The sequence below is a fragment of the Phyllostomus hastatus genome, unplaced genomic scaffold, assembly GCF_019186645.2.
Source record: "Phyllostomus hastatus isolate PE091 unplaced genomic scaffold, TTU_PhHast_1.1 phas_contig_495, whole genome shotgun sequence".
NCBI classification, from domain to species: Eukaryota; Metazoa; Chordata; class Mammalia; order Chiroptera; family Phyllostomidae; genus Phyllostomus; species Phyllostomus hastatus.
This window is the reverse complement of record NW_025333895.1, coordinates 8552078-8575713: the sequence shown is the minus strand read 5'-3', so window position 1 is coordinate 8575713 and position 23636 is coordinate 8552078. Positions and strand designations below refer to the sequence as shown.

The 23636-nt window shown below is 68.2% G+C and overlaps 1 protein-coding gene across 1 annotated transcript; it reads left to right on the top strand.

The window, feature by feature from the left end:
- Window positions 1–4845: 4845 nt before the first annotated feature.
- On the top strand, window positions 4846–23330 carry OLFM1 (olfactomedin 1). The gene is given in 7 exon segments (XM_045846025.1): window positions 4846–5306; window positions 7266–7415; window positions 11280–11435; window positions 13367–13586; window positions 18195–18301; window positions 22586–22617; window positions 22619–23330. Coding segments are annotated over 7 exon segments (1455 nt in total). The 5' UTR covers window positions 4846–5156; the 3' UTR covers window positions 23259–23330.
- Window positions 23331–23636: the final 306 nt, after the last annotated feature.

The following is a 23636-nucleotide window of genomic DNA, read 5'->3' as shown; positions in this document are numbered from 1 at the left end:
GCCGTGCGTGTCCCTGCCCGTGGGGGCCAGGTCCCTGCCCCGGAGGGCAGAGAGGGTGCCGCGGGCGGGGCTCCTGGCCCCGGGAGGCTGCCCGCCCAGGGGGCGGCGCCGTGCCTGCTGGTTCTCCTGTCCGAGCCCTTCCCAGGGCTTCCCAGAAGGGGAATCGTTTCTTCCGCGCAACCACGGGAACAGGGTCCTGCGGCCTCCCGGCCTGGACCTGGGCCAGCCCGAGGAGGCGGCAGCAGCCGTGAAAGCAGCGTGGAACTTTCCAGAACAGCAGTCCCGGGGGACAGAGGGCCCGGGGGTGGGGAGGGGCAGTCCAAGCCACCACCCAGCTCCAGCCCGAGCGCCTGCTCTGCTCGGCCCCACGCACTCCGCGCGAGGCTCCGAGGCTTCCGCTCAGACCCGGCAGCTGTGCCCTCAGCCCCCCTGGCCACAGTGTCGGGCCGCACAGCCAAGCCGGCGACGGTGGGGAGGCCCCGCGAGGCGCCGGCCGTCAGCCAGAAGGACAATCCTCTGACAGGAAGTGCGCGAGAAGCCCGCCCCCTGCAGACCCTGCGGCCACAGAGGGGGCAGGGTGAAGGGGACAAGGGGTGGGGTGGACTGTGGGGGTCCTCTGAGGCTGCCGGGAGAGGGGACCCCCTCCCTCTGCTGCTCCGGGAATGACTTCCCCAGCAGAGGCAGGGCAGGCCCAGGGCGCGCCCAGGGCGGCAGGGGGCAGGGCACTGCGTGTGCCCCTCCCCCCTCCGCCTTTCTGCCCCCCCCATTTTGTCTTTCTCCGTCTCTGCCCTCCCGCCTTCCTTCTCTCCCCCTCCCTCTGCCTGCCGCGTGCAAACAGCTTGAGGGAAATGTGGCGCGTTCGCCAACAGCCAGAGAGCACCGCACCTCATCTTTGGGGGGTGTCACCTGCCACGCAGCAGGGCCACCGGCGGGACCCGTTTCCTGTCCGGACTGCGGACACTGGGGTGCGCCCCACAGCTGTCGTGGGGCGCCCGTCCCCAGACAGCAGGGTGCTCCCCCTGCTATGTGACGCTGACGGAGCGCCGGGAACCCCGCCGGGGTGGCGAGGCCGGCGTTCCCGTCGGCACCGGTGCTGGTGAACCGTGCGGGGCCCACCGCCAGCAGGGCTGCAGTCTGCTGCCGTGGGGACGGAAACCGGGCGGTCCGGCGGGTGCGCCCGAGCCAGGATCCCGCAGGGTGGGGCACACCTGGCCGTCCCACGAGGGCCTAGGAACGTTCCCGCAGAAACGCATCTGGTGGGCGCCGGGCGCCTGGCCGTGCGGGCAACAGAGCGTCCGAGGCCGGCAGATCACGCCCCGCCGGGGATGCGGGAGACTCCCCAGGGGCCGCGGGCTGCGGTGTGAAGGTCTGTGTGCCCCTCGGGTCCACCTGCTGGAATCCTAGCCCCCGATGGCGGCCCCATTGGAGGCGGCGCCTTCGGGAGCGTCTGTCCTCCTGAAGGGGATCCGAGCTTCGTAAGGGGGGCTCCGGGAGCCCCCGCCCCTTCCACCGAGTGCAGGCAACGAACCGGGGAGAGGTCCCCACCGCGGCGTGACTGTGCGGCCTTCTCGGCCTTCCGGCCTCCGGAGCCGCCGCAGACCCACCTGCTGTTCCTCGTGGGTGGCATTGTGTCGCAGCGGCTGACGTGACAGGGACAGCGTGCGTCCAGGGGCAGCGGTGGGCCCGGGAGCAGCCGGCTCACCCCGTGACCCTGGACAGGCCTGGTCTCCTTCTGAGCCTCACGTGGAGTGGGGGGTGGTCGGTAAGGGTGTCCGCTGGAGCAGCTGGAAAGGTCAAGGGGCGCGTGCAGGTCACGGAGGGCGTGCGGGCGCCGCGGCTGCCCGTCGGGACCGTGGCGGCCATGCGCAGCTGCACACAGGAGCCCCGGCCTCCAGGGCGGCCCTGTGCACACCGGGATTTAGACTCCTCCCCACCCCGGCACCCGCGGTGCCGGCCGGCGCCTCGGGCCCCATGTCCCGGACGCGGTCCTGCTCCAACGATCCACGCCATGTGCCTGGAAACGCTGGGCAGCCTCCTGGATCCGCTTAGACTCGCCCGAGGCTTCCCGGAACCCTTCCCAAGGCGTCATTCACAGCGGCGTCTGTCCTGCGGAACCACTGGCCGCAGCCCCTGGGGAGGCCTTCGCTGAGTGGAGTGGCTGCCCTCCACTGCCCAGCGGGCGCAAGCAGCCGGGCGCGGCCACGGCACGCCGGTGCAGCCCCGTCCCGTCCCCACGCCGCACCTGGGGTGGGGTGGGAGCCGTGTGTCCGTTCAACTCTGTGAACATGGACAAGTGGTGAAGGGGCCGTGTCTGGGAGGCAAAGGCGTGGGGGGGGGCAGCTTTGCCCCCCCATTGCTCTCAAGGTCTCTGACCTCCCCGGTCCGCTCAGCCCCCAGGGAGGCAGGGGTCCCCAGGCTTGGGGCACGTGTGACAAGCCCAGTGGGAACCGCATTGTTAAAAAGCTGCTTGTCAGGTGGCTTTAGGGAGCACCGGAGCCCTTTCCGCCGCCCCCCCCCAACATGACTGTGAGCCCAGGAGCGATAGAATTGGGGGGGGTCTCAGACCTCCAGGATGGCCCTGACTGCCTGTCTCCTGGACGGCGGGAGGGCCTCCCTGGGCCGGGGGGTCACTGATGGCGGCCCAGTGGCCCATCCGGTCTCCCCCGCTGAGAAGGGAGCGGCCGGCCGAGATGCCCTCCCCACACTCAGAGCGCCCGCCGCCGAGTCCCCGTGGGACGCGGGGGACGTGCAGTCAAGCAGAAGCTCTTCGCGACCGGGAGAGCGTTTTCCCGTGCACCTGCCCGCCGGCGGTGTCGCCTTCCCGGTGTGCACCCAGTGGCATTTCCATACCCCATGAGGAAACCCCCACAGGAACACCCACGGGATCTCCTGACTGTGGTCTTTAGCCACAAGCAGCTCTGAAGAGAGGTGGGGGGATCCCTGGGGGCACGGAGCCCCGCCCCCGCCGCCCCCCTCAGCACCGGTCTCGCGGCCGAGGGTCCTCTCTGGGCGCATTAGTCTGGTGCCCAGCGGGGAGGACAAGGACCGGCACTCTCACGGGGCGGGGTCCACGCTGGCTCCTGCCGGGACTACCCGGTCCGCACAGCACCCGGAGAGGAAGGTCACTATCATTAGACCCATTTTAGGGGTGGGGAAACTGAGTCACGGAGGGCTGGTTCCCTTGGCCAGGGTCCCATAGCCAGCAAGCGGCAGAGGCAGGGCCCTGACCCCAGGCTCCCCGGCGCCGGCGTGGGGGCACCGAGGAGCCGACCCGAGGTGCCTTTCTCCAGCGCGTCTTTGATTGGTCGTGAGAAAGTGTCCGATCACGCCGGTGTCTGGCTGTGGGACGCGCCGGGACCTGCTGCTATGGGGGGGGTCACATCTGCCCTGGGTTTAGGGCCAGCTGCGTCCCTGTGGGGACTTGGTCTGGGGTCGCAGCCCGCTGTACCTTGCATCTGGCACTTCAGTGGTAAATATCTGTGGCTCCTGCGCCGACCGCCTGAGGGTTTTGTCGGTTGGAGTGGGCTGGATTGGATCCCAAGCTAGGTGGTCGCTGCCTCTTCCGCGGGGGAAAGTGGCGTGAGCTGCCCGTGCGTTCGCGGCTGGAGCGCGGGGCAGCCGGGAGCGCGGTGGGCCCGGGAGGAGGGGGCGGGGCGCAGCCGGCCGCCGGCGAGCTCGCAGTACCGGCGCGCGCTGGGAGAGGGCGCCCTTCCCCAACAGTTCAATCGGTGGCTCCCAGCCCGGCCGCTGCCGCCGATCCTGGGTAAGAATCCGGGAAAACAAATCGCCGAAACCCCGTCTGCTGGCGGATCTCACGCCCAGCGCTCCCGCCAGGGCCATCCCCGCGGTAACCGGGTCCGCTCTAGAAGTAGGGGCCGAGCCCCGAGGTGGTGCCCCTGGCAGGGGGCACCGGGAAGGCCGGTTCCCCCGCCCCTCCGACGTCCACCCAGGACGGGAGGTGCATTTGCACCGGCGGAGCGTTCAGCTGGGGGCCTGCAGGAAAACCTCCGGCCGCCTTTAGAAGAAACAACCCCCATGACGGTGTTTGACCCGGTCACCCTGAGCCCCCAAGGAGACGCCCGCGTCCCCCTGCTGAAGCCGCAGAGGGCTGGCGGCTGCGGCGGGCCTGCCCTGCCCCCTGCCTGGGCACGCGGACTGGGGCCCCAGCCCAGCCCCCAACCACAGACCCCGGGCCCCACCACCACACCGCTGGTGGGCGGGTCGGTGTAGCGCCCCCGGCTGGGAGTGCTTGAGCGCCCAGCCCACAGCCAGCTCCGACTTGGTGTGTGCTCGCCCCGCCACCCGCACCCAGGAGCCCACGGGTGGGTGCCCGCGTGGGCAGAAGAACCCTTCTCCCCAGGGGCCTTCCAGCACCTGGCTGCCCAGGGCTCCCGAGAGGTTCTTTCCCTTCACACCCCGTCCGCCTCCCGCAGCGCTGGGCTGCCTTTGGAGCGGGCTAGTAGCTCGCCCTCCGGACCGCCGGGAGCCTGGAGCTCCCCTGAACGCGGTCCCCAGCAGCGGGCCCTGGAGGAAGTGTGGTGTCTGAGGTCCCGGCCGGGTCCGCCCGGCTCGACCCGGCTGGAGGGCGGCGTGCGGGGGGGAGGGGGCGGCCCATCAGCGCAGCTAAGCCGCGAGCGGACTTTTACTATTTCGGGGGCGGCGGTCTGTCTGTCTTCCACGGTCACCCCATCCCAGCTCCTGGCGACTGAGGTTTGCAGACCTAACAGCCAGCAGCCAGGGGGCGGCGGGGAGCCGGAGCCGGGAGGAAAAATCCACCCATTTCCTGGGCAGATTGCGTCGCCGGCCTTGTCCCCGCCTCCCGGCCCCGGCCCCCGCGCGCGGTCCGCCTGGCGCTCAGAGTCGAGCCGGCGGCCCTTCCCGGCGGAGGCAGGGCGCGGAGTGGCGCGGAGGGCGCGGCGGCACCGGTGCCCGCACCGCTGCGGGGCGCGCAGAGGCCGCCGGCGGCCCTTCTCCTTGCTCCCGGAGGCGGCGAACCATGGCCGGGGAGCGCGGGGCGGCGGCGGGCGTGCGGCGGCGGGCCGAGGGGGCGCGGGGACACGGCCGGGCGCCCCTGCCCGCCGCGGTGCCCGCCGCCTGAGGCTGCCCGGGGGCGCGGAGCCGGCGCGGCGCGGGCGCAGGAGGCGACTCCAGGCGCGATGTCGGTGCCGCTACTCAAGATCGGGGTCGTGCTGAGCACCATGGCCATGATCACCAACTGGATGTCCCAGACGCTGCCCTCGCTCGTGGGCCTCAACACCACCCGGCTCTCGGCGGCCCGGGGCGGGACGCTGGACCGCAGCACCGGTGTAAGTGCGCCCGCCGCCCGCCCTCGCGGCCCCTCCCTCGCGCCCCTTCCCGACCCCAACCCAGGGCTGGGCGGACGCCGCGGGGGAGCCGGGCACGGGGCGGGGTGTGGGCAGGGGTCAGGGGGCGGCTCCTCCGCGCTGCAGTGGCGACCCTGCTCCCCACGCGCCCGGCCGGCCACTCCCGCCGGTGTCCCCCCACACTCCGGCCACGCTTCCCTGCTTTACCCGGTCCCCTCTCAAGGTGGGGGGTGCCGGCCCCGGGACTCACTCAGGCTTGGAGTCCTCACTCAACTAATGACAAGTTCCTCCTTGGTAAGGTTAGGGCTCCGAGGCAGGGACTTGGGGACTTGTCCAAGGTCACTGGGCAAGTGAGGGCTGGAGACGCAGCCGCTCCACCCTGGTCTGGCTGGATCCGCCCAGGGATCCCAGCGAAGCCCGCCCTACTTTGTAAAAGCCGGACTCGACCGGCCTGGCCCCGGGCTGGGGAGCTGGTGCCCTCGGCCGCCTGCGCCTCCCGGAGTCCCCAGGCGCCTCCCCCTCCCTACGCCCACCAGAAGGTCCGGCCAGAAAGGGTGCAGAGGGGCCCGGGCCAGGCCCGTGGCCGCCCCTGGGGGCGGAGCTCGCCCCGCGCCGTCCGCCCCGCGCCCCCTCCCGCCCCGCCTCTCTTCTCCAGGCCTGGGGGTGGGGGCGCGCCCGGCTGCTCCTGGGCAGGGCTGACTTGGCGGTGGCGGAGCGCGACCACCGTGAGCCCCGGGCCGAGGCCCCAAGGAGGGGTGCGCCCGGCCGGCGGGCCAGCCAGCGGAAAGGAGAGGTGAAGGACACGGGCTCCCGCGCGCCTTTGTGGCCGTGGAGGGCGCAGAGCTCTGGGAGGAGGCCTCCCCGGGACCCCTCCTGAGACGCGGATCGCCTCACCTGACGTGGCAGGAGCCGCACCTACCGCCTCCTTCACAAAGACTTGGCTCCGCCTCTGGGTCCAGAGCGGCTGGGCGGGAGATGAATGAAGTGAAATGTATCCCCACTCTAATTCCTCCCCACCCAACTGTCAGGTCCCGTGCTAAAAATAGCTGCGGTGACCTGAGGGCACTGGGCAGGCTGCAGGGGCCTCCGGAAGGGACCGGGGCTGTGCTCTGGGCGTGTGTCAGACTTCCGCCCCGCGTCCCCGGCGGTCAGGGCCACCTGAGCTGGGCTGCGAGGTGACACCGGCCGGCCGTTCGCAGTTCTGGTCTCCCGGTAGCCCTTGGGCACACCTCAGGACTGGGTGTGACACCCGGCACAGCCTGCCACCAGAAACTTGGGTGTTGGTGCCATCCACCAAATGGCTGGTGGGTGGCAGCTCGCGCCGAGGTGGCCGCCCGGTGTTTTCTGGGGCGGGCTGTGCCGGGCGGCCAGTGGGGAGACCGTGGGGCGCGGTGCGGCTCCCCGCTCCGGGCTGACAGGCTGCTGGGTCCTGGCTGTTAGCAGCGTGCCAGCAGGCCCTCCGTCTCCGGAGCAGCCAAGGGAGGCTGCGCCACCCCCCACCCCCACCCCCCAGCACCCGCCTTGGGGGGAAGAGATCCTATTTCCCAGTCCCGTGCCCGTGCCCGGCATGAGTCAAGCAGCCGGCCCTTCCTGCCTCCCTCCCCCGCAGCCTCGGCCTGCGCCCGCCCCTCCCCCCTCCACCTCGCGGCCCGCTTGGTCACACGCCAAAACTCCAATAACCCTTGCATTTAAAAAAAAACTGAAAGAGTTGTGCCCGTTTGGCTCCCTTCCAGCCCTGGGGCCCCTGAGGGGAGACCGTCTCTTTGTTCTCGGGGACCCCTTCCCTCCCCCAGGTCAGAACCTGTCTAGAGATCAGTTCCCTCTGCTTCTCCCCCCGCCCCCGCACCCCGGGGCAGGGGGCCGGGGTGGCCAGCCTTGCCCATGCCCTGCCCCATGGCTCACTTTGTCTCCCTCCCCTCCCCGCCCCTCCCCCGCCTCCAGGTGCTGCCCACCAACCCCGAGGAGAGCTGGCAGGTGTACAGCTCCGCCCAGGACAGCGAGGGCCGGTGCATCTGCACGGTGGTGGCCCCCCAGCAGACCATGTGCTCGCGGGACGCCCGCACCAAACAGCTGAGGCAGCTGCTGGAGAAGGTGAGTCTGTGCGGGCCGCGTGCATGCCCACACGTGTGCGTGCGTGTGTGCGGGGGCGCAAGCGTGCATTTGCACACGGACTCCGAGGCGTGGCAGCCTGCAGGGTCCGTCCCAGCTCCGCCGCCTCACCGTCTGCCGCGGAGGACGGCCGGGAATGAGGGGGTGGCCGGGGGGAGATGCCCCAAGGGGGGCCCAGGGCGATGCGCTGGCCCCCCCCCAGGTGCAGGTGCTGTCTCTCCCAGGGGTGCCCTCCCGCTGCAGTCCTGGGGGCTCCTCCTGAGCAGCTCCCGGGGGCCCAGGGGCGCACGGCCACTTGGATTTTACCCTAGGGGACTTGTTGCCCGGCCTGCCTTTGCGTGGTTGGAGGTGGCTGTGCCCCGCCGTGGGCGCAGGAGTCCTTGGTGCGGGAGTAGACTGAGTTGCCCCCTTTGTCCCCCGCCCGAGGACAGCACAGAGCCGTTCCCATCCACGTGTTCAACCCCTCGCTTCACGCATCTTCGCGAGAGCCGTGTGACGTGCATGAGATTTCCGCCCCGTTTCAGGAAGTGGACATTCGGGTCCGGGGAGGGGGGCTGACTCACCCCACACAGACAGCTGCTTAGCGGCGGGGGGCGCTCACACCCGGGTCCCGGCTGCCCACAGCCCAGGTGGCCTCTGCCCCACAGCGGCGGCCGCTCTGGGCGGCAGGACCACCTCGGCTCCTGGCGCATTCCGCCCCAAGAGCCCTGGACGCTCGTATCCCCAGTGTCGGGGCCCCCTGGGAGCTCCCGAGGGGGGCGGGAGTGGGTGGGCCCTTCTGTCCCGCTCCCCACCCTGCCCCAAGGACCGGAGGCCCGCACACCGTGAGAGAGCGGGGCCACAGCACACACGGCTCACACCGCACAGCAACACCACACAGATGGATCACACCCGCACACAGGCACTCACACACACGCACACACACCACACACCCTCCACACACAGAGACTCAGGTCACAACCTCACACAGGCGCTCACACACACCCACCACACACAAATGCACGCACCTCATGTACACACCAACACACACACACGGCAGCAAAGCCGTGGCTCTCCCTTGGGTGGGCACAGGACAGCAGCCTTCAGTGGGGGCGGGCCGGGCAGAGCAGGTCCCCAGCGGGTCCCCTCCCTGGCCACCGTGGAGGGCGCCGGAGGGGCCCCGGTGCCTCTGGCAGGCGGTGGCACGGCTGCGGCCGCGGTGGCACGGGCCCCTGAGGCCTGCTCCCCTCGAAGGGGCTGTGTCTGTGTCCATTAGCCACCGAGCGAGTCGTTTAGAAAGATTGAATGTGACCGCGCTTACTAGATCCCACGGACATTCATTAACGGCAAACAAGACGCAAGGCCTAATTGAGCCTTGAATTATTCAGAACTGCGGAGGGAGGGGGGAGCCTGGCGGGGCCTGGGGGGCTGCGGGGGCAGCGGGTCGCTGAGACCAGGACCTCCAGCTCCCAGGAGGGGACGGAAAGCCGGTACGGGGCTTCCAGAAGGCTCCGGGAGCCCTGGACCGCCGGCCTGGGAGCGCCCCTTCCCGCCTGCTCACGGGCCCGGCGTCAGCGCGGAAACAGGGCCGCCCGGTCCACAGCCGGGCAGGCGCCTCGCTCTGCTCGGCGGGGCAGAAGCCATTTGCTGCGAGAACGGTCCGGCGCTCTGCTGGGAGGGGGCGGGGCTGCCATCTGCTCCTCCTCCGCCGCTGCTCAGCCAGGCTCCCGCCACCCTCCTCTTCCCTTGGGTGGGGGCGGGGGGCGGGGGGCAGAGCCGGGCGCACCTGGGGGCTGCCGTGGGGATGAGTCCCAGTGATGGGGAGACCCCCGCCCCATGTCCGCACAGCGGCTCCAGGTGGGCCTGGGTCCCGCACCCAGCGGCTCTGGCTGTCGTCCGCCCGGAGTCCTGGGGAGGCTCCGGGGTCAGGGTGGAGGACCACTGGGGCACGGAGCACGGAAGGGGCAGGGCCCTGCGCTTTGCAGATGCGCCCAGGCCGGACCCTGAGCTTGACGGGGTGGGCTGGGCGGTGAGGCCAGGCCTGGGGCCTCGGCGGACCGCTGTGTGAGGGCAGAGCAGTTGCTCCGCCTCTCTGAGCCTGGACTCTTAGACTCGAAACGGCGCCCTCCTCCCAGGGCGAGATAAACCGCTGACGGGCTCAGCGAGTGGGACACATCCCATCAATATTAGCAATTAGTTATCCCCCCCGGGGCTGGGTGTGTCCGCACCCCACCCCCGACGCTGTCAGAGACGGGCCTGCCATCCTCCACCTCCTCCCGGGCCAGAGGACCCCGCAGCTGGGGTCACAGGTGTGACGGAGGCCTGGGCCCCCTCCCTCGGCGGGTCTCCCGCCCAACAAAGTGGTTGCGACAGGTGTGCAGGCTGCTGCTGTGCAGGCACTGTGCCAGCGAGGTGGCGTGGTTTCCCAGGTGTACGCAGCCACTTCAGGCTCTGTGTGCATCAGGGAGGACTCCCTGGAGGCGGTGCCGTTTGAGCTGGGCCTTGAAGGGCCAAGGAAAGCAAACGTGACCACTTTTCTCAGAAGAATTGCCGCCGTTGTGCGCAGGGACAGAATAGCAGAGGGAGATGAGAGGTAATGGAGCGGGTGTATCGTAGCTCCCACGAGGCGCCCGGACAGAAAGGGTCGGAGGGAGTCTGGCTCCCGTACTGTATCCTGCCCCTGGGGTTTTCGGCGGAATCCGTGCGCGTTACTTTCGAGTAACAAGTCATAAAGTCCCTGGCGTTTTTAAGTGCGTGACGAACACCACCAGTTTCCTCTCGCCGAGAGACTTTCGCTTGTCTCTTATTTTATTTTACTTTATTTTCCGGGGCTGGGGTGCAGTAGGAAATGGAAACCACACCGCCAGGCAGAGCTGAGCCTCAGACCCCAACGACCGCGTTCCTGAAAGGGGGGGTATTTCCAAAATCAGCAGAAACTCAGAAAGGACGGTTTGCGGCTGGCGGGGAGGTCCCTTCGTCCCCCTGGGCCGGACCGGACCCTGGGCAGACACTCGCCCGCCGCCCGCCGCCGCGACCTGGCGGAGCCTCGCCCCGCCACCCCTGTGCTCCCGCCCGGAATCACAAGCCGGCTTCCTAAAAATAACGAGCAGGTGGCTGCGCAGAAACGGGTTATCTTTGGAGCTCCCTGGGACCCTGTTGAATATTAAAGTTCCATCTCGAGGCGAGACTCCGTTCAGACCTGCCTGTGAGGGTGTAGAACAGCGATTCTTCATTTGCTGAGTGATTGATTCCTGACTCCGGCCCCGAACGCGCCTGTTTGCAGAGCGGGCGTCTCCCTGTGATGTCGCCGGGTGTGATGGATGGCGCTCGGGCGGGGGCGGGCAGGAGGGCCTGCCGCCAGGGCCGACAGCGCGGCCCCTGCTCCTGCGTCCCCCCCCCCCCGCGTGCACCCCCGACCGACTACGTGAGGCCCCCGGTGAGGCTCAGGGGGGCAAGAGAAGCTGCACCCGCGCTGGGGGGGTGGGGTGGGGAGGTGGGGGCCGCCCTCATGGGTGTTCCTCCTCACGGGTGTCTCTGCCTAACCGATGTCACCCTGCAGAGGAGAGTAGGGGCCGCTCCCGAAAAGGAAGGGAGAATTCGCCCACAGCCGTCAGCCTGGACCTGGGGCTCCCCCGGCCCATGCAGAGCTGGGGCTGGGCCCCGGTTTGCACCCCAGTTGGGCGCGCACGCAGGGACGGGGTGAGGGAAGCGTCACCAAACCAATGGGCTGCGTTTGCAGAGCCCGTGGTCCCCACAACCCCCAGTGTGGCGGCCATGTGGAGAGGCCACTGCCGCGGACTGGGAGGCGGGTCAGATCGGCGGGCGCCTGCCACGGCTCCGTCCTTGAACCCGTTGCCTTTTTGACAGGTGCAAAACATGTCCCAGTCCATAGAGGTCCTGGACCGGCGGACTCAGAGGGACTTGCAGTATGTGGAGAAGATGGAGAACCAGATGAAAGGGCTGGAGTCCAAGTTCAAACAGGTGGAGGAGAGTCATAAGCAACACCTGGCCAGGCAGTTCAAGGTACGTGTGTTCCTCCCCCTCCGAGACGGGGTTGTCCCCCTCCAGGCCCCCCCTTTCCCTCTAGAAGTAGCAATTGCCCGTGTGGGGGGCGGGTGGCCAGCAAGGCTTGCTCTCTGCCGTCCTTGGAAAGGGGCGCACCGCCCTCACCCTGAGGGGGAGGCCAGGGCCGTGGCTGCCTGCGCCTAGGGGCTTCTGCAGCCGAGGTGAGTCCCGGGCCCCGAGCTCCTCCAGCCAAGTCCCGGATTAGCTGGGGGAGGGGCGTCGTCCGACCCTGTCCTTCCACGGCCGCCGCAGGTAACACCCGTTAGCTGAGGATTAGCTTCATTGATCAGAGCCATTTCTGAGCTGGGCTCACTCAGGGCCGTTTTTCACATCTGACCTAATTTGGCTGTGACACGGCTCACTGTAGCGTCACAGGGAAGAGAGAGAGAGAGACACCAGCATCTTTCTCGCTCTGTGGTAAGTGCTCCTCCTCTGCAGACAGCTCAGCGTCTGAAAGCCACAGTTGGCCCTGAAATTACCTATATACGTACGGACAAGTATGTATATATTCGTATGCCCAGAGTGAATGCAGCCTCCAAATTACTAAGCTGAGAAGGGGTATGCACTTTCGTTAAGGTATACATGCATGCTCATGAGCACTCGGGCCCGGATGTAAATGAGCGGCTCCGGCAGCCGCCCCGCTCGGCCGAAACCGCTGACGCTGCTGCCGCCGCCTTCGGGGCCCTTTCCCTGCCAGCGCTTCCCTTTGATGTGCTCCTGCGTGAAGCGCGAGAGCGAATTCGCTCTTAAAGCCGTACCTGCCGTAGACCCAATGGCAAGCTAATGAAGTTATGAGTCTGCGTTATGAATAAAACAACAGCAGGCCCGCTCCCGTGCAGGAGGAAGGCGGGCGGTCCAGCCGGTCGGAGGCAGGCGGGCGCCCCGTCCTTGCCCCTGACCGGCCACGGGAGCCATCCCGGAAAGAGACGCTGACCCGCCCGACCACAGAGAGTTTGTGTCTCTCCCCGAAAGGCCGGCACCCCGCTCCTCCGGGGTAGCGTCAGGGTCCTTCAAAGGTGAGGGTGCCTCCCGCCGCCAGGGCCAGCTCCCCGGCCCGGGCACGGCCGCCGGCCACTCGGCCGTCTCTCCCCTGTCCCCCAGATTCCGGGCACAGTGCCCCTGGGGGGGGGGCGGGGAGACGCAAGCCTTGGCCTGGCACCGCGCCCTCGTGGCGTTAAGCACGTCCCCGGCAGTCGTGGCCAGGGAGTCTCCGCCTCCGTCGGGGCCGCGGAGAGTGTCTGGACAAACGCTAGCACGGAAGTGTGACTTTTTTAAGTGGCCGTGAGCGTCTCTGTCTGTGAGTGGCTGGCTGTGTGCAGCAGGCAGGCCGGCCGGGCAGCTCTTCAACGGTATTTCGTTTTCTTGCTTGCAGGGCTAACCTAAAAGCGTTTTTTCAAATGCCGCGGTGACTGAAGACGCGTGTGTCCGTGTCCCCATGAAAGAGGGCCAGACAGCTTTTTGCACCCTGCATTTTTACTCTTACTTTCCGACACTTAGCGCCATTTCACTAAGGAACCTTGACACCGACCGCCACCCTCTTTTGCATGCGACTCTAGATGCATCCCGTGAGCCCTTTGAACCCTGCCGATGCATTTTTTTGAACACGAAAAGAGAGAGAAAAAAAAAAACTTTGTGTATGTGACTCAAAGCATGTAACCTTAAGATGTTGCATTCTACCTTGACAATAAAGACCTTCCCAAAGATGTTGGTGTTCCGAAGACTGTTTAATGTGCTCTCCTAACTCGGTGGGACCGGACGGTCCAGAGCCGTGCCTGAGGCGGGAGCGCGCACGCAACCGCGCCCGCGCCCCGGGGGGCGGCCAGGCCCAGGCAGGGTGTGACGAGTTTTTGCACGCATCGCACTGAACCCAGCTTATTTTAACCTTGCAGGCGATAAAAGCGAAAATGGATGAACTTAGGCCTTTGATACCTGTGTTGGAAGAGTACAAGGCCGATGCCAAATTGGTTTTGCAGTTTAAGGAGGAGGTCCAGAATCTGACGTCAGTGCTTAACGAGCTGCAAGAGGAAATTGGCGCCTATGACTACGATGAGCTGCAGAGCCGAGTGTCCAATCTTGAAGAGCGGCTCCGTGCGTGCATGCAAAAGCTAGGTAGGCCCAGCACCCTGCGGGGCGGGGCGGGGCGGGGCGCGGCGCGGCTCCGCCCACCGCGGCCCCGCCCACCGCGGCCCCGCCTGCTGCGGGGCGTGGTGCTGAAGTGGACAGCGCCCGCCTGGCTTCCGGAGGAGCCGCGGGCCGGCTAGGGCTCGGGGGCAGGGCCACCAGGACCGAGCAGAGGCGCGCACGCCGCACCCGAGTGAGCGCAGGACCCCGCCCTGCGCGGAGGCCAGCCCCCAGAGCCCCGCTGAGCTGCACATCCGGGACAAATAGGTTGATGTTAGATGTCACAGAACCACCGGAAGAGTGTGTGTGCACGCGTGCGTGCGTGTGTGTGGGGGTGAGTTCTTAAGACACGAGGTGCTTAGGGCTGGACGAGGACACCTCAGATTCCCTCCAGGTCGAGGACGAGGGCTGGGGAGGCTCAGGCGCGGCACCAAGCGTAGAAAAGGGCACATCGGGTCACACCGCCGTGGGACGGGTCCCATCCTGGGAGGGTGGAACCTGGGAGCCCCACCCTCTGAGCTCCGTTTGTGTTTTCCAAAAGGCCCCGCAACGTGGGGCGGCCCCTCTGGGTTTTTCCTGGTGCTGGAACACCCACCTGCCGCGTGCACCTTCCTGTTAACCGCTCGGACAGACCTCCACGTTGGTGTCTGAGTCCACTCCCCTGCAGCGCCCCTGAAATCCCGGTTCCCCCGCGAGGCTTTCTTCGTACAGCTGAGCCGGCCCTCCGCGCCCCCGGCTGTAAGACGAAGGTCCCTCGTTTCCAGAGTATCTTTCGTAGAGCAACTCGGGGCGCCTCTGCTTCAGGCAGGAACCACCCTTTGGCTTTTCTTTGATGTTCTAACTCGGGTCCCTTTTCGTCCACCCCACCCACCCGCACCCGCTCCACGTCCCTTACTATGGGCTCAGCTTCTCTCCCAGAAGAAGGGCCGGGCCCAGGTCAGTGGGGGAGGGAGAACCAGCCCCGGGCCAGGGCGTCCAGCCGGCCGGCCTGCCCTCCCTTTGAGCGGCTCCCCGAGTCCAGATGACCTTCAACGCTTTTAAGACCCCAGCTCCTGAGAAAGCCTGTGGCGTGTTGGCGTGAAGAGTGAATGCGTGTTAATGAGTGAGTGTCTCCTGCGTGTTGTCAGAGACAGGCCTCCTGGTGCCCCAGTGCCGGCGTGCAAGGGGCTCGGTGCCGGGGACAGTCTCGGGGGGCTGTGGGCTGCACGGCCTCTGCCAGCTGCCCAGTCCACCTTGGCATTCCCGGAATGTGCGTGATGCTGGACGTGCCAGTGGGTGCGGGGCCATGTCCGTGGCGACGGGCTGTGCGGTCATCTCTGTCAGGCACGGTGTTTGGCCGGCTGCCCACGATGGCCCTGAGCTCCCTGTCACCACTGTCTCTCCCAGACCCTTCTCACCCTTTCACCGTGGGGTCTCTCTTGGGCCCTGAAGAACCCAGAGCGGGGAGGGAGGGTCCGTATTTATAATGTTTTGCCCCCAAAACACCCCCCTCCCGGTATTCAGGCTGGGTATACCAGGGAGAAGACAAGGAAAAACCTCCGTAGTTTGCAATGACCGGGTCCAGGCGCAAGAGGGAAATTCAGGGCAACAGGTTACAAATGACAAGCCCTGAAGGGCCTCTCAGAGGGGCGCACTGCCCCTCCCGGGACGAGCAGTCTCGCCACCCGGGCCGGGCCCGGTTTCAGAAGCTGGGTGAGTCCTCCTGCTGGCCCAGGGTCCTGGGCCTGTCATGCGGTCGCCCTCGGGCTGCTAAACGGCTCACTGGGGAGTAAGGAGAGGGTGGCTGGGCCCTCAGGGCCCGGTTCTCCCTGCAGCGGGGCCACCCCGCGACCGGCCCTCTGGGTTCGTGCTCTCTTCCAAAGCCTGGACGTGCAGGCAGACCTGCTGAGCCAGGGTCTGCGGCCGGGGCCCGGGGTCCGCATGGAGGCAGCGCCAGGTGGACTCAGATGAACGGAACCGGGAGACCCCCATCTGGGGGAGGCAGCCGGTGCCGCCGGGGACCGGCTCGGGCTTCCCGCCTCTCTCCATCTGTAGAACGAAGGTGGCGGGGTCGCTGCACCCCGGGGTCACGGTGCGTCCACGGGTGTCATTCGCATCACATGCTCCACACTGTCATCCCCACGGCACAGGTGGTAGGGCAGGTGGGTAGGCAGACGGGTGGCTAGGTAGATGCATGCATGGACAGACAGACAGACGGTAGAGGGTCTATAGACAGATGCACAGACAGATGACGGGCGGGCTGACTGACAGGTCCAGCAGCTGCCGCTGCTTCCCCGTCCTGGGTCTCTGTTCACGCTCAGCAACTTAACTCCCCACTGGGTGCCCCGTGGCCGCTCCGTGGCCGCCCCGTGGCCGCTCCGTGCGGCCTTTATGTGAGCCTCGCAAGTGGGCCGCGTCTGAGCCGCCTGTCTCCCTGCCTGGGGGTCGCCACAAGCCCAGAACCGCGACGGCAGCCCTCAGCCACGGAGCCTGTGCCGGCAGCTGTCCCCCGCGGGCAGATGTAGCTGTGGTGGCCGCAGGCGGGGGTGGCTGCATGGCCTTCCCTGCCCCTCTGCTCGGGTTCCTGGGGGAAGGGGGGGGTCTGACCAGGTTCCCTGGGCTGGTGCGCAGGGGGTGCGTCCTGGAGCTCAGCTCCTGCGAGGTGCACGTTTGCCGAGACTCCCCCTTCTCCCCCAAACCCCCCAGACACACCCTGAGCGTCCGGACCGCAGAGCAGGGCCACCCCGTGGACTGCGTGTGTCTGCATGGTGCCTCGCGGCTCTGCCCCGGGTTTGTTTAGGTCCCGGCCGTCCCCGAGGTCTCAGCAGAGCCATTCTGGACGGAGAACCAAAAATAACTCCGGCTCGGGCAGGGTGGACTCCAGGCCAGGCCCTGCTGCTGCCAGCCGCGGGGAGAGCGGGACTCCGGGGCAGCTGGGCCTGTCCCTGCCCGCTACCTTCTGCGGCTTCAGAGGGCGGCACCGGCCCGAGCCGGGAGACCTCGGGGGAGGGAGGGGCGGGGGCGCCCAGCCCAGAGAGCCACCTGGACCTGTGACCGGTCCCCCGAATCGGCCGGCTCCCCTTCCGTGCGGCCACAGGCCGGGGGCCCACGGCTGCACTCACGGCGGTGACTGCGGTGTGGCCTCCGCTGAGTGCGCCCCCGTGTCCGGCTCGCTGCCCGATGCTCTCCGTCGCCTACTGCCACCCCCCGGGTGGGTGCCTCGCTGTAGACCAGGGACGAGGACAGCGGTCTCTGTGCCACACACTCTGCCTCCCGCCCCCTCTGCCGGGACAGACGGTGAAGCAAGAGACGGTCGAGGACTTTCCGAGAGCGGAATGACGTCATCTCGGAGCACCTGCGCGATGATGCGTCATCCACTCCTTCACTCACTCATTCATTCATTCATTCATTCGCTCCCCCGTCCGCTCCGGGCCACTCCCAGGCTGAGTCTCAGGGGACAGGTGACCTCGACGAGCTTCTTGCCTGTGGCACTACGGCCCCGTCACTCCTGTGCGGCCCCAGGACACGTGCGGCCGCTCGCACGGGTCCGCGAGGACGGAAGGTAGGGTTCGGAAGGGAGAGGTCCCTGCAGAGCCGCCAGCCTGAGCCCAGCCCCGAGAGAGAACAGGGAGGGGGTGGCGCCGCAGGTGGAGGGACAGCTGAGCAAGGGTGTGGGGCAGCGGGAGGGCCCGTGGCCCGGCCTCTGTGCAGAGCTGGGGCGCCGACCCGCCCGTTCACCCTCGGGGGGTGATGCAGAAGACAGAGGCCGGCCCCCCCCACATCTCCTTCGGCCAGGCCTGGAGGAGGGGAGGGCGGTTCAGACAGCACAGGTCCCCAGGGCACCCTCTTAGGACTCAAGAGCACGCTGCCCCGGAGGCCGGCTGAGAGCGGCTGCGTACGCAGGCCGGCGTCAGGCGGGACAAGAGGGGCTTTGCCCGGTGTGGCGGCTGCCCAGGACCGAGAGGCGCGGCCTGGGGGGCCCACGGCCCCGGGAAGGGCTGGGGCTCAGGCAGGAGGGCCGGTGTCCAGCTTCGGCAGCACCTGTGTGACAGGGCGGCGCCCAGAACGTGCCGCCCCGCCTCCAGCCTCCGCCGGTGAGCTGGGAGGGCCCTGAGGTCACCTCCAAGGTGCCCTGCCTCCCTGATCTGTCCCTGCCTTTGAGCCCCGGCTCTCTGGCCTCTGGGCGTCTCGTCCAGGCAGAGCGGCCACGCTCACCCTCTGGGAAACTCTCACAGGCTGTGGGGGCCACCAGCCCTCCTGGGGTCGGCTCTGCCCGAGAGAGGGGGGCAGCGTGGGCGCTGCGGGGGAGCACCCTGCCCTTGCTCTGCGGACCGAACGGCGGCTCACGGCGCCCTGCATGGAGTCTCACTACCTGACCACTGGGTGCCCAGTATGGGGGGAGGAGAGGAGGTGGGGGGCGGCCGCCCCTTCCTCCCCCGCTGCTCTGGCCTCAGGAGCTTCTCGGGCCCTCGGCTCTAGGGCGTCGCCAGGAGGAGCCGGGGCGTGAGCCGCCCCCTGGCGGTGACCCCAGACCAAGAGCGTGGAGGGCACCCTGCGTCCTCCAGGGTGGGCCGGCCGAGGGACTCACGGGTCTCCTGCGCTCTGGCTCTCTTCCAGCCTGCGGCAAGCTGACCGGCATAAGCGACCCCGTGACCATCAAGACCTCCGGCTCGAGGTTCGGGTCCTGGATGACGGACCCCCTGGCCCCAGAAGGCGATAACAGGGTAAGTGCCCCTCCGCCGGGGCTGGGCCTGGGCCTGGGGGTCGTCGTAATGAGCGTGCCCTTGTCGGACCAGGTGGTCTCCATCCCCGGGGGTCTGGCTCTCACGCCGGCGCCAGCGTGCCCACCCGCCCGGCGTAGCACTCCCGGGGCGTGGCAGAGTGTGGCGCCCTGGCGGGCTGTCACAGACCAAGGGGCCGGACGTGAGGGTGACGGTGGCCGAGGAGGGAGCAGCAGACCCCGGGGGGCCTCCCCAGGCCGCGTCCCTCGGGCCGGGTGGACGCCCTGCATCTGAACCCTCTCTGCTGGCTGTCCTGTCCGTCCGGAGCCTCTGCCCCGGGGGGGAGGGGGGCGCGGGCATCGATTAGGCCTTTGCTGCTCTAACGACGCGTCGTTTGCATCTCGTTCGCCGTTCCTCTCAGTTCCTCTCATGCCAAGGGAAACTCCTGTCCCTTTTGATTTAGGAAAGAGGCCGAGTTGTTTTATTTTTTTCCTGGACTTTTCCCACTGGGGTAAAAACTGGAAACAGAGAAAGAAGCAAGCGCCACACTTATCTTGGTCGGGGGCCCCTCTGGGACGTGGGGAGCCGGGGCCAGCGGGCTGAGAGCTGGGCCGCCACCAGGCGCTACCACGGCCTCAGCTCGGAGCTTCCTGTGGAGGGGGGATCCGCCCGCGTTCTCGGCGGAGGAGGGAAGCCCCGCGAGTTCTGCTGTCCCTTCCTGTCCACCAGCCGGACCGTTGTCACCCACACCCAGCAGTGGGGAGCCCCGTTCCTTCCTTCAGTGGCCTGGGGGACACGTAGAAAGCCAGCACTCGGTGGGGGGGGGGAGAACGGCACCAGACCCTCTGAGACCCTCCGAGCCGCTCTGGAGTGCCGGCCCCTCGCTGCAGAGTCTCCGCCCAACATTCCTCCTCGGGGGGCACCAGGCACGGCCTCCTGTCCGTGAAATGGGGCGTGGCCCCTGCCCTTCCGGCACCCGCCCTCCTTCTGGGAAGGACAGATGTGAGGACGGGACTGTGGGCTCCTGGGAACCTCCAGGGGCAGGAGAGCCCGGTGTGCCCCGCGCGGGGAGCCGTGTCTTGCTGGACTCTCCCCCCGGTGTCTGCCGGAGGAGGGGTCCGGAGGGCTGGCCGCATCTGCACACCCCGGGCACGGCGGGGTCCCAGCACGGCGGGGGAAGGTGGTTCTCCTTTCCCCTCCTGCATGGTGGCCGCCAGCTGGGGCCCCCAAGTTTCTCACAGTTTCATTGGCTGGTGGCCCACGTCCCACCCAGAAAATCCAGCCTCTGTCCGGGAGTGGCTAGTCAGGAGGGGTCACGGGACTTGCCCACGGTCTGGGGAAAGCCAGCAGGGGCTTCCCTAACACCCGTCCACAGCGGGCTGAGTCTCCCGATACGCCCCCCCACCCCGCAACCACCCTCTGCCCGCCGCTCCGCGCGCAGCCCACCGGCCCGGGTGGGGGCCTGGCGCCAGGATGGCCGGGGGCCTGGCGCCAGGATGGCCTGGCGCCAGAGTGAATGACCTTGGTGCCCAGGGACGGGCCCCACGCCTGGCACCGCAAGCAGGCCCCTGGGCCCGGCTGCTGGCACCGGAGAGCGTGCGCTCATTATCAGTGCCGAGGCGCGGGGGGCCGGGGGGGTGGGGGAGCCCACGGTTCCCCTCCCCGGCACAGCAAGGGTGCCGATGTGTGACGCTCTTGGGGCGGTGATGGACGCGCCCGGTAATTAGACATCTGCTCTCTGCCTGATGGCTTGCCCGCCCTCCAGGAAGGCGGCCCTGGCGAGGGGCAGCGGAGGAGGGGCGGGGGGGGGTGGGGAGAGTGTGGCTGGCCGGGGTGTGGGGGTGGGGGCCTGCTCGGGGTGGGGGTGGGGGCGGGGAGGCAGTCCGAAAGCCGGGCGCCAGCTCCCAGCCAGCCAAGTGGCGTGTCCCCGGGTGCTGCCCGGGCCCTGGACGAGACTGCTGTGTTTGGATGGATGCTTTCCCTTCCCCATCCAGGTCTGACGACACACTCGCAGGAGACCAATAACGTGCTCCAAAGAAACAGAAGAAAATCAATGCCTGGTCCGTGCGGGCTGGCACAGAGGGGCAGGGGGGCGGGGAGGGGGCGTGGCCAGCGGCCGAGGGCTGCCCAGGCGCCCTGGTCGGGGCCCAGCTAAGCTGTGGCAGCTGCGGAAGAGCCCGCCTGGCTGCCAGGCATGGGCCGGCGGACCAGCCTCCCTCGGCACCCCCGGGGGGTGGGGGCTGGGGACGGGAGCCCCTGAGCGGTCACTGACAGGGAGACCCGCTGCATTTCTGCGCTGGGCTGCGCCCCGAGCGGGGCCCCAGTAGGGACACGGGAGCAGGGACTGGCCTCGAGTTCTCACTGGTCAGCCACAGCGGTGGTGTCCAGCTTGGCTTGTGCATTACGGTCCGTCAGTAGGATCTTAAAAACCTCGGTACCAAGGCCGCAACTCCAGCCAGTCAACTCAGTGGGGCGGGGCGAGGACCGCACCCCGGGCTGTTTGGGCCCCCGGGGGAAACAGACAGAGCCCAGGACACCTGCGGAGGACCGAGCGCGGTCCAGCCCGGGGTGAGCGGCCGAGGCCCCGCCAGAGCGTCCAGCCCCACACCTGGGAGCTTCCCCCGAACCCCGGTGCCCGGCTCACACCTGGGGACTGGACTGTTCTGTGTGGCGTGGTTCTGGGCGAGGCCGGCAGCAGGGACGCACCTGGAGGTGACAGGTGGGGGCTTGGCCAGGAGGGGAAGAGGGAGGAGGAGGAGGCCGGGGTGCCCACACTCCGGGACGGGAGCCCCGATCACGAGGCCCCTCTGCTCTGCTCAGTGGCTGCTCATCGGGGACCTGGGGCCCCCCCGGCCGAGCGCTGGCTGTCAGACATGGCTTTCCCTGCTCCCCGAAAACTGCAGTCTCAAGATAAGGCGGTCTAAAAACCCTTGGTCATTTGATGCCGATTGCACCGGGTCCCGTACGCAGGAAGGAGGCGCTGCTGGGCCTGGGTGCGGGGACACTTCGGACCCCGCCCGGCTGCCAGGGGCCCTGTCGTGGGCGGGGGTGGGGGCAGGAGTTCGCACACGGCCACCGAGTGCTCACCTCGCCGAGACAGGGGACGGTGTGGGGGGTCAGGAGGGGGTTCGGGGGCGTCCTTGAACTGTCTTCAAAGAAGCAGTGAGCTCCCCGTCTCGGGAGGCAACCAGGAGGAGGCAGGAGGGCCTGTTCCGGGTGGCGAGGTCTGGGGCACACCGCCCCTCGCGCAGCCCGGCGCTGCCCTCACCCTTATCCGAGACCTCGTCGCCGAGGCCGAAAATATACGAAAAGCCTCAAATAGGACCCAGTTATTTTTTTAATCTCATGAAAAACAAAAAGCACATCTGAATGGATGTCTCAGGAACACGGTTCTGATTTCCAAAAATTGTGAACAGCTGCATAACGCCGCGTCTGGAAGCTGCCGCGCCCAGCCTCCCCGGCAGCGGGGGGCAGTGGAGGGGGACCCGGGGTGGGGGCCACACACGGGGTGCTGCCCCCAGCGCCCCCAGCTCCCAGCGCGGCCTTCTCCTGGCTCCCACACTGAGAGTGGCTGAAGCGTTTTGTAGAAAGCGTGGACAGTTCTGAGGCGGTCGGCGTCTAAGCGACAGTGGGAAACCTCTTCCTTTGTCACCCCAAACGGGGGTGGCTCCTGGGGTCGGGGTGCTGGTGGGTTCTGGCAGCCGGGGCCTCCGGAAGCTCGTACTGCTGTCGGGGAGGCCGTCTCCCCTCCGCCCCCCAAATGACAGAGCGAAGGTCCTCCCCTCTGCGTCCCCAAGGCCGGCTGCTGCCCCAGACGGCCTGCCGGCCGGAGAGCGTGGGAGGGCGCCCCTGCCGGCGACCTCCATCCCGGGTCGGCGCCGAGATGCCCGGGGCCTTCGCCGGGTCAGGCGGCCGTGCCCTTTCCCACGCCGCCTTGCTGGCCTGGGCTCCGTACCTGAGGGAGCTCCTCTCCTCCCCAAGTGAGTGTGAGCCCCCACTGCGCGCCCGGGGCCGGGGCGAGAGCAGTGAACACGCAGGTGAGCCCGCAGCCCCGCAGCCCGGGGGCTCCTGGCAGAGGGCTGGCCCTGGTCTTCCTCGCAACCCGCGGGAGACTCGGGTGCCCCCTCCCCTGGCCGGCCCCCAGACCGGCCGCCCCTCCGTCTGGAGTGTGGGGAGGAGGACGCAGTGTCGTTTTGCTGTGCTCACCGCCCCCCCCGCCCCCCCCGGTCCCTCAGCACCTCCGGACGCCGCCCCCGGCGGGCCGCTCACCGTCTGCTCTGCCCGCAGGTCTGGTACATGGACGGCTACCACAACAACCGCCGTGCGCGAGTACCGCTCCATGGCCGACTTCATGGCCACGGACAACTTCACGTCCCACCGCCTGCCGCACCCCTGGTCCGGCACGGGCCAGGTGGTCTACAACGGCTCCATCTACTTCAACAAGTTCCAGAGCCACATTGTGATCCGGTTCGACCTCCGGTCGGAGAGCATCCTCAAGATGCGCAGCCTGGACTACGCCGGCTACAACAACATGTACCACTACGCCTGGGGCGGCCACTCGGACATCGACCTCATGGTGGACGAGAACGGGCTGTGGGCCGTCTACGCCACCAACCAGAACGCCGGCAACATCGTGGTCAGCAAGCTGGACCCCGTGTCCCTGCAGGTGCTGCGGACCTGGAACACCAGCTACCCCAAGCGCAGCGCCGGCGAGGCCTTCATCATCTGCGGGACGCTCTACGTCACCAACGGCTACTCGGGCGGCACCAAGGTGCACTACGCCTACCAGACCAACGCCTCCACCTACGAGTACATCGACATCCCCTTCCAGAACAAGTACTCGCACATCTCCATGCTGGACTACAACCCCAAGGACCGCGCCCTGTACGCCTGGAACAACGGCCACCAGGTGCTGTACAACGTCACCCTCTTCCACGTCATCCGGTCCGACGAGTTGTAGCCGCCCCCATCCCCGCCCCCCGCCCAGGAGCCCGGGAGCCGGCGGCGGTCCCGGCCTCGCCCCCCCCCCCACCGCGGGCGTCCCCGCCACTCAGCTGCCAAAATGACACTGACGATACCGACCGATCGCCCCGATCCTGGCGACGCGCCGGCGACGCGCGATGGCCTGACCTCCGTGTGTCCCCAGCGGGGGCCGGAGGGCGCCGGTTTTGGGAGGAGCCCCCGCCCCCAACTTTGCAGCTGGAACTGCAGCCCGGGGCTCCCGGCGCCCGCCGCCCCGGCCCCCTCTCTCGGTCAAGCCACGAACTAACGGAATCAGGCCAGGTCGGTCGGCCGGCTCTCGCCCGAGGACGCCCCCCACGCCGTGGGGCTCGCATGG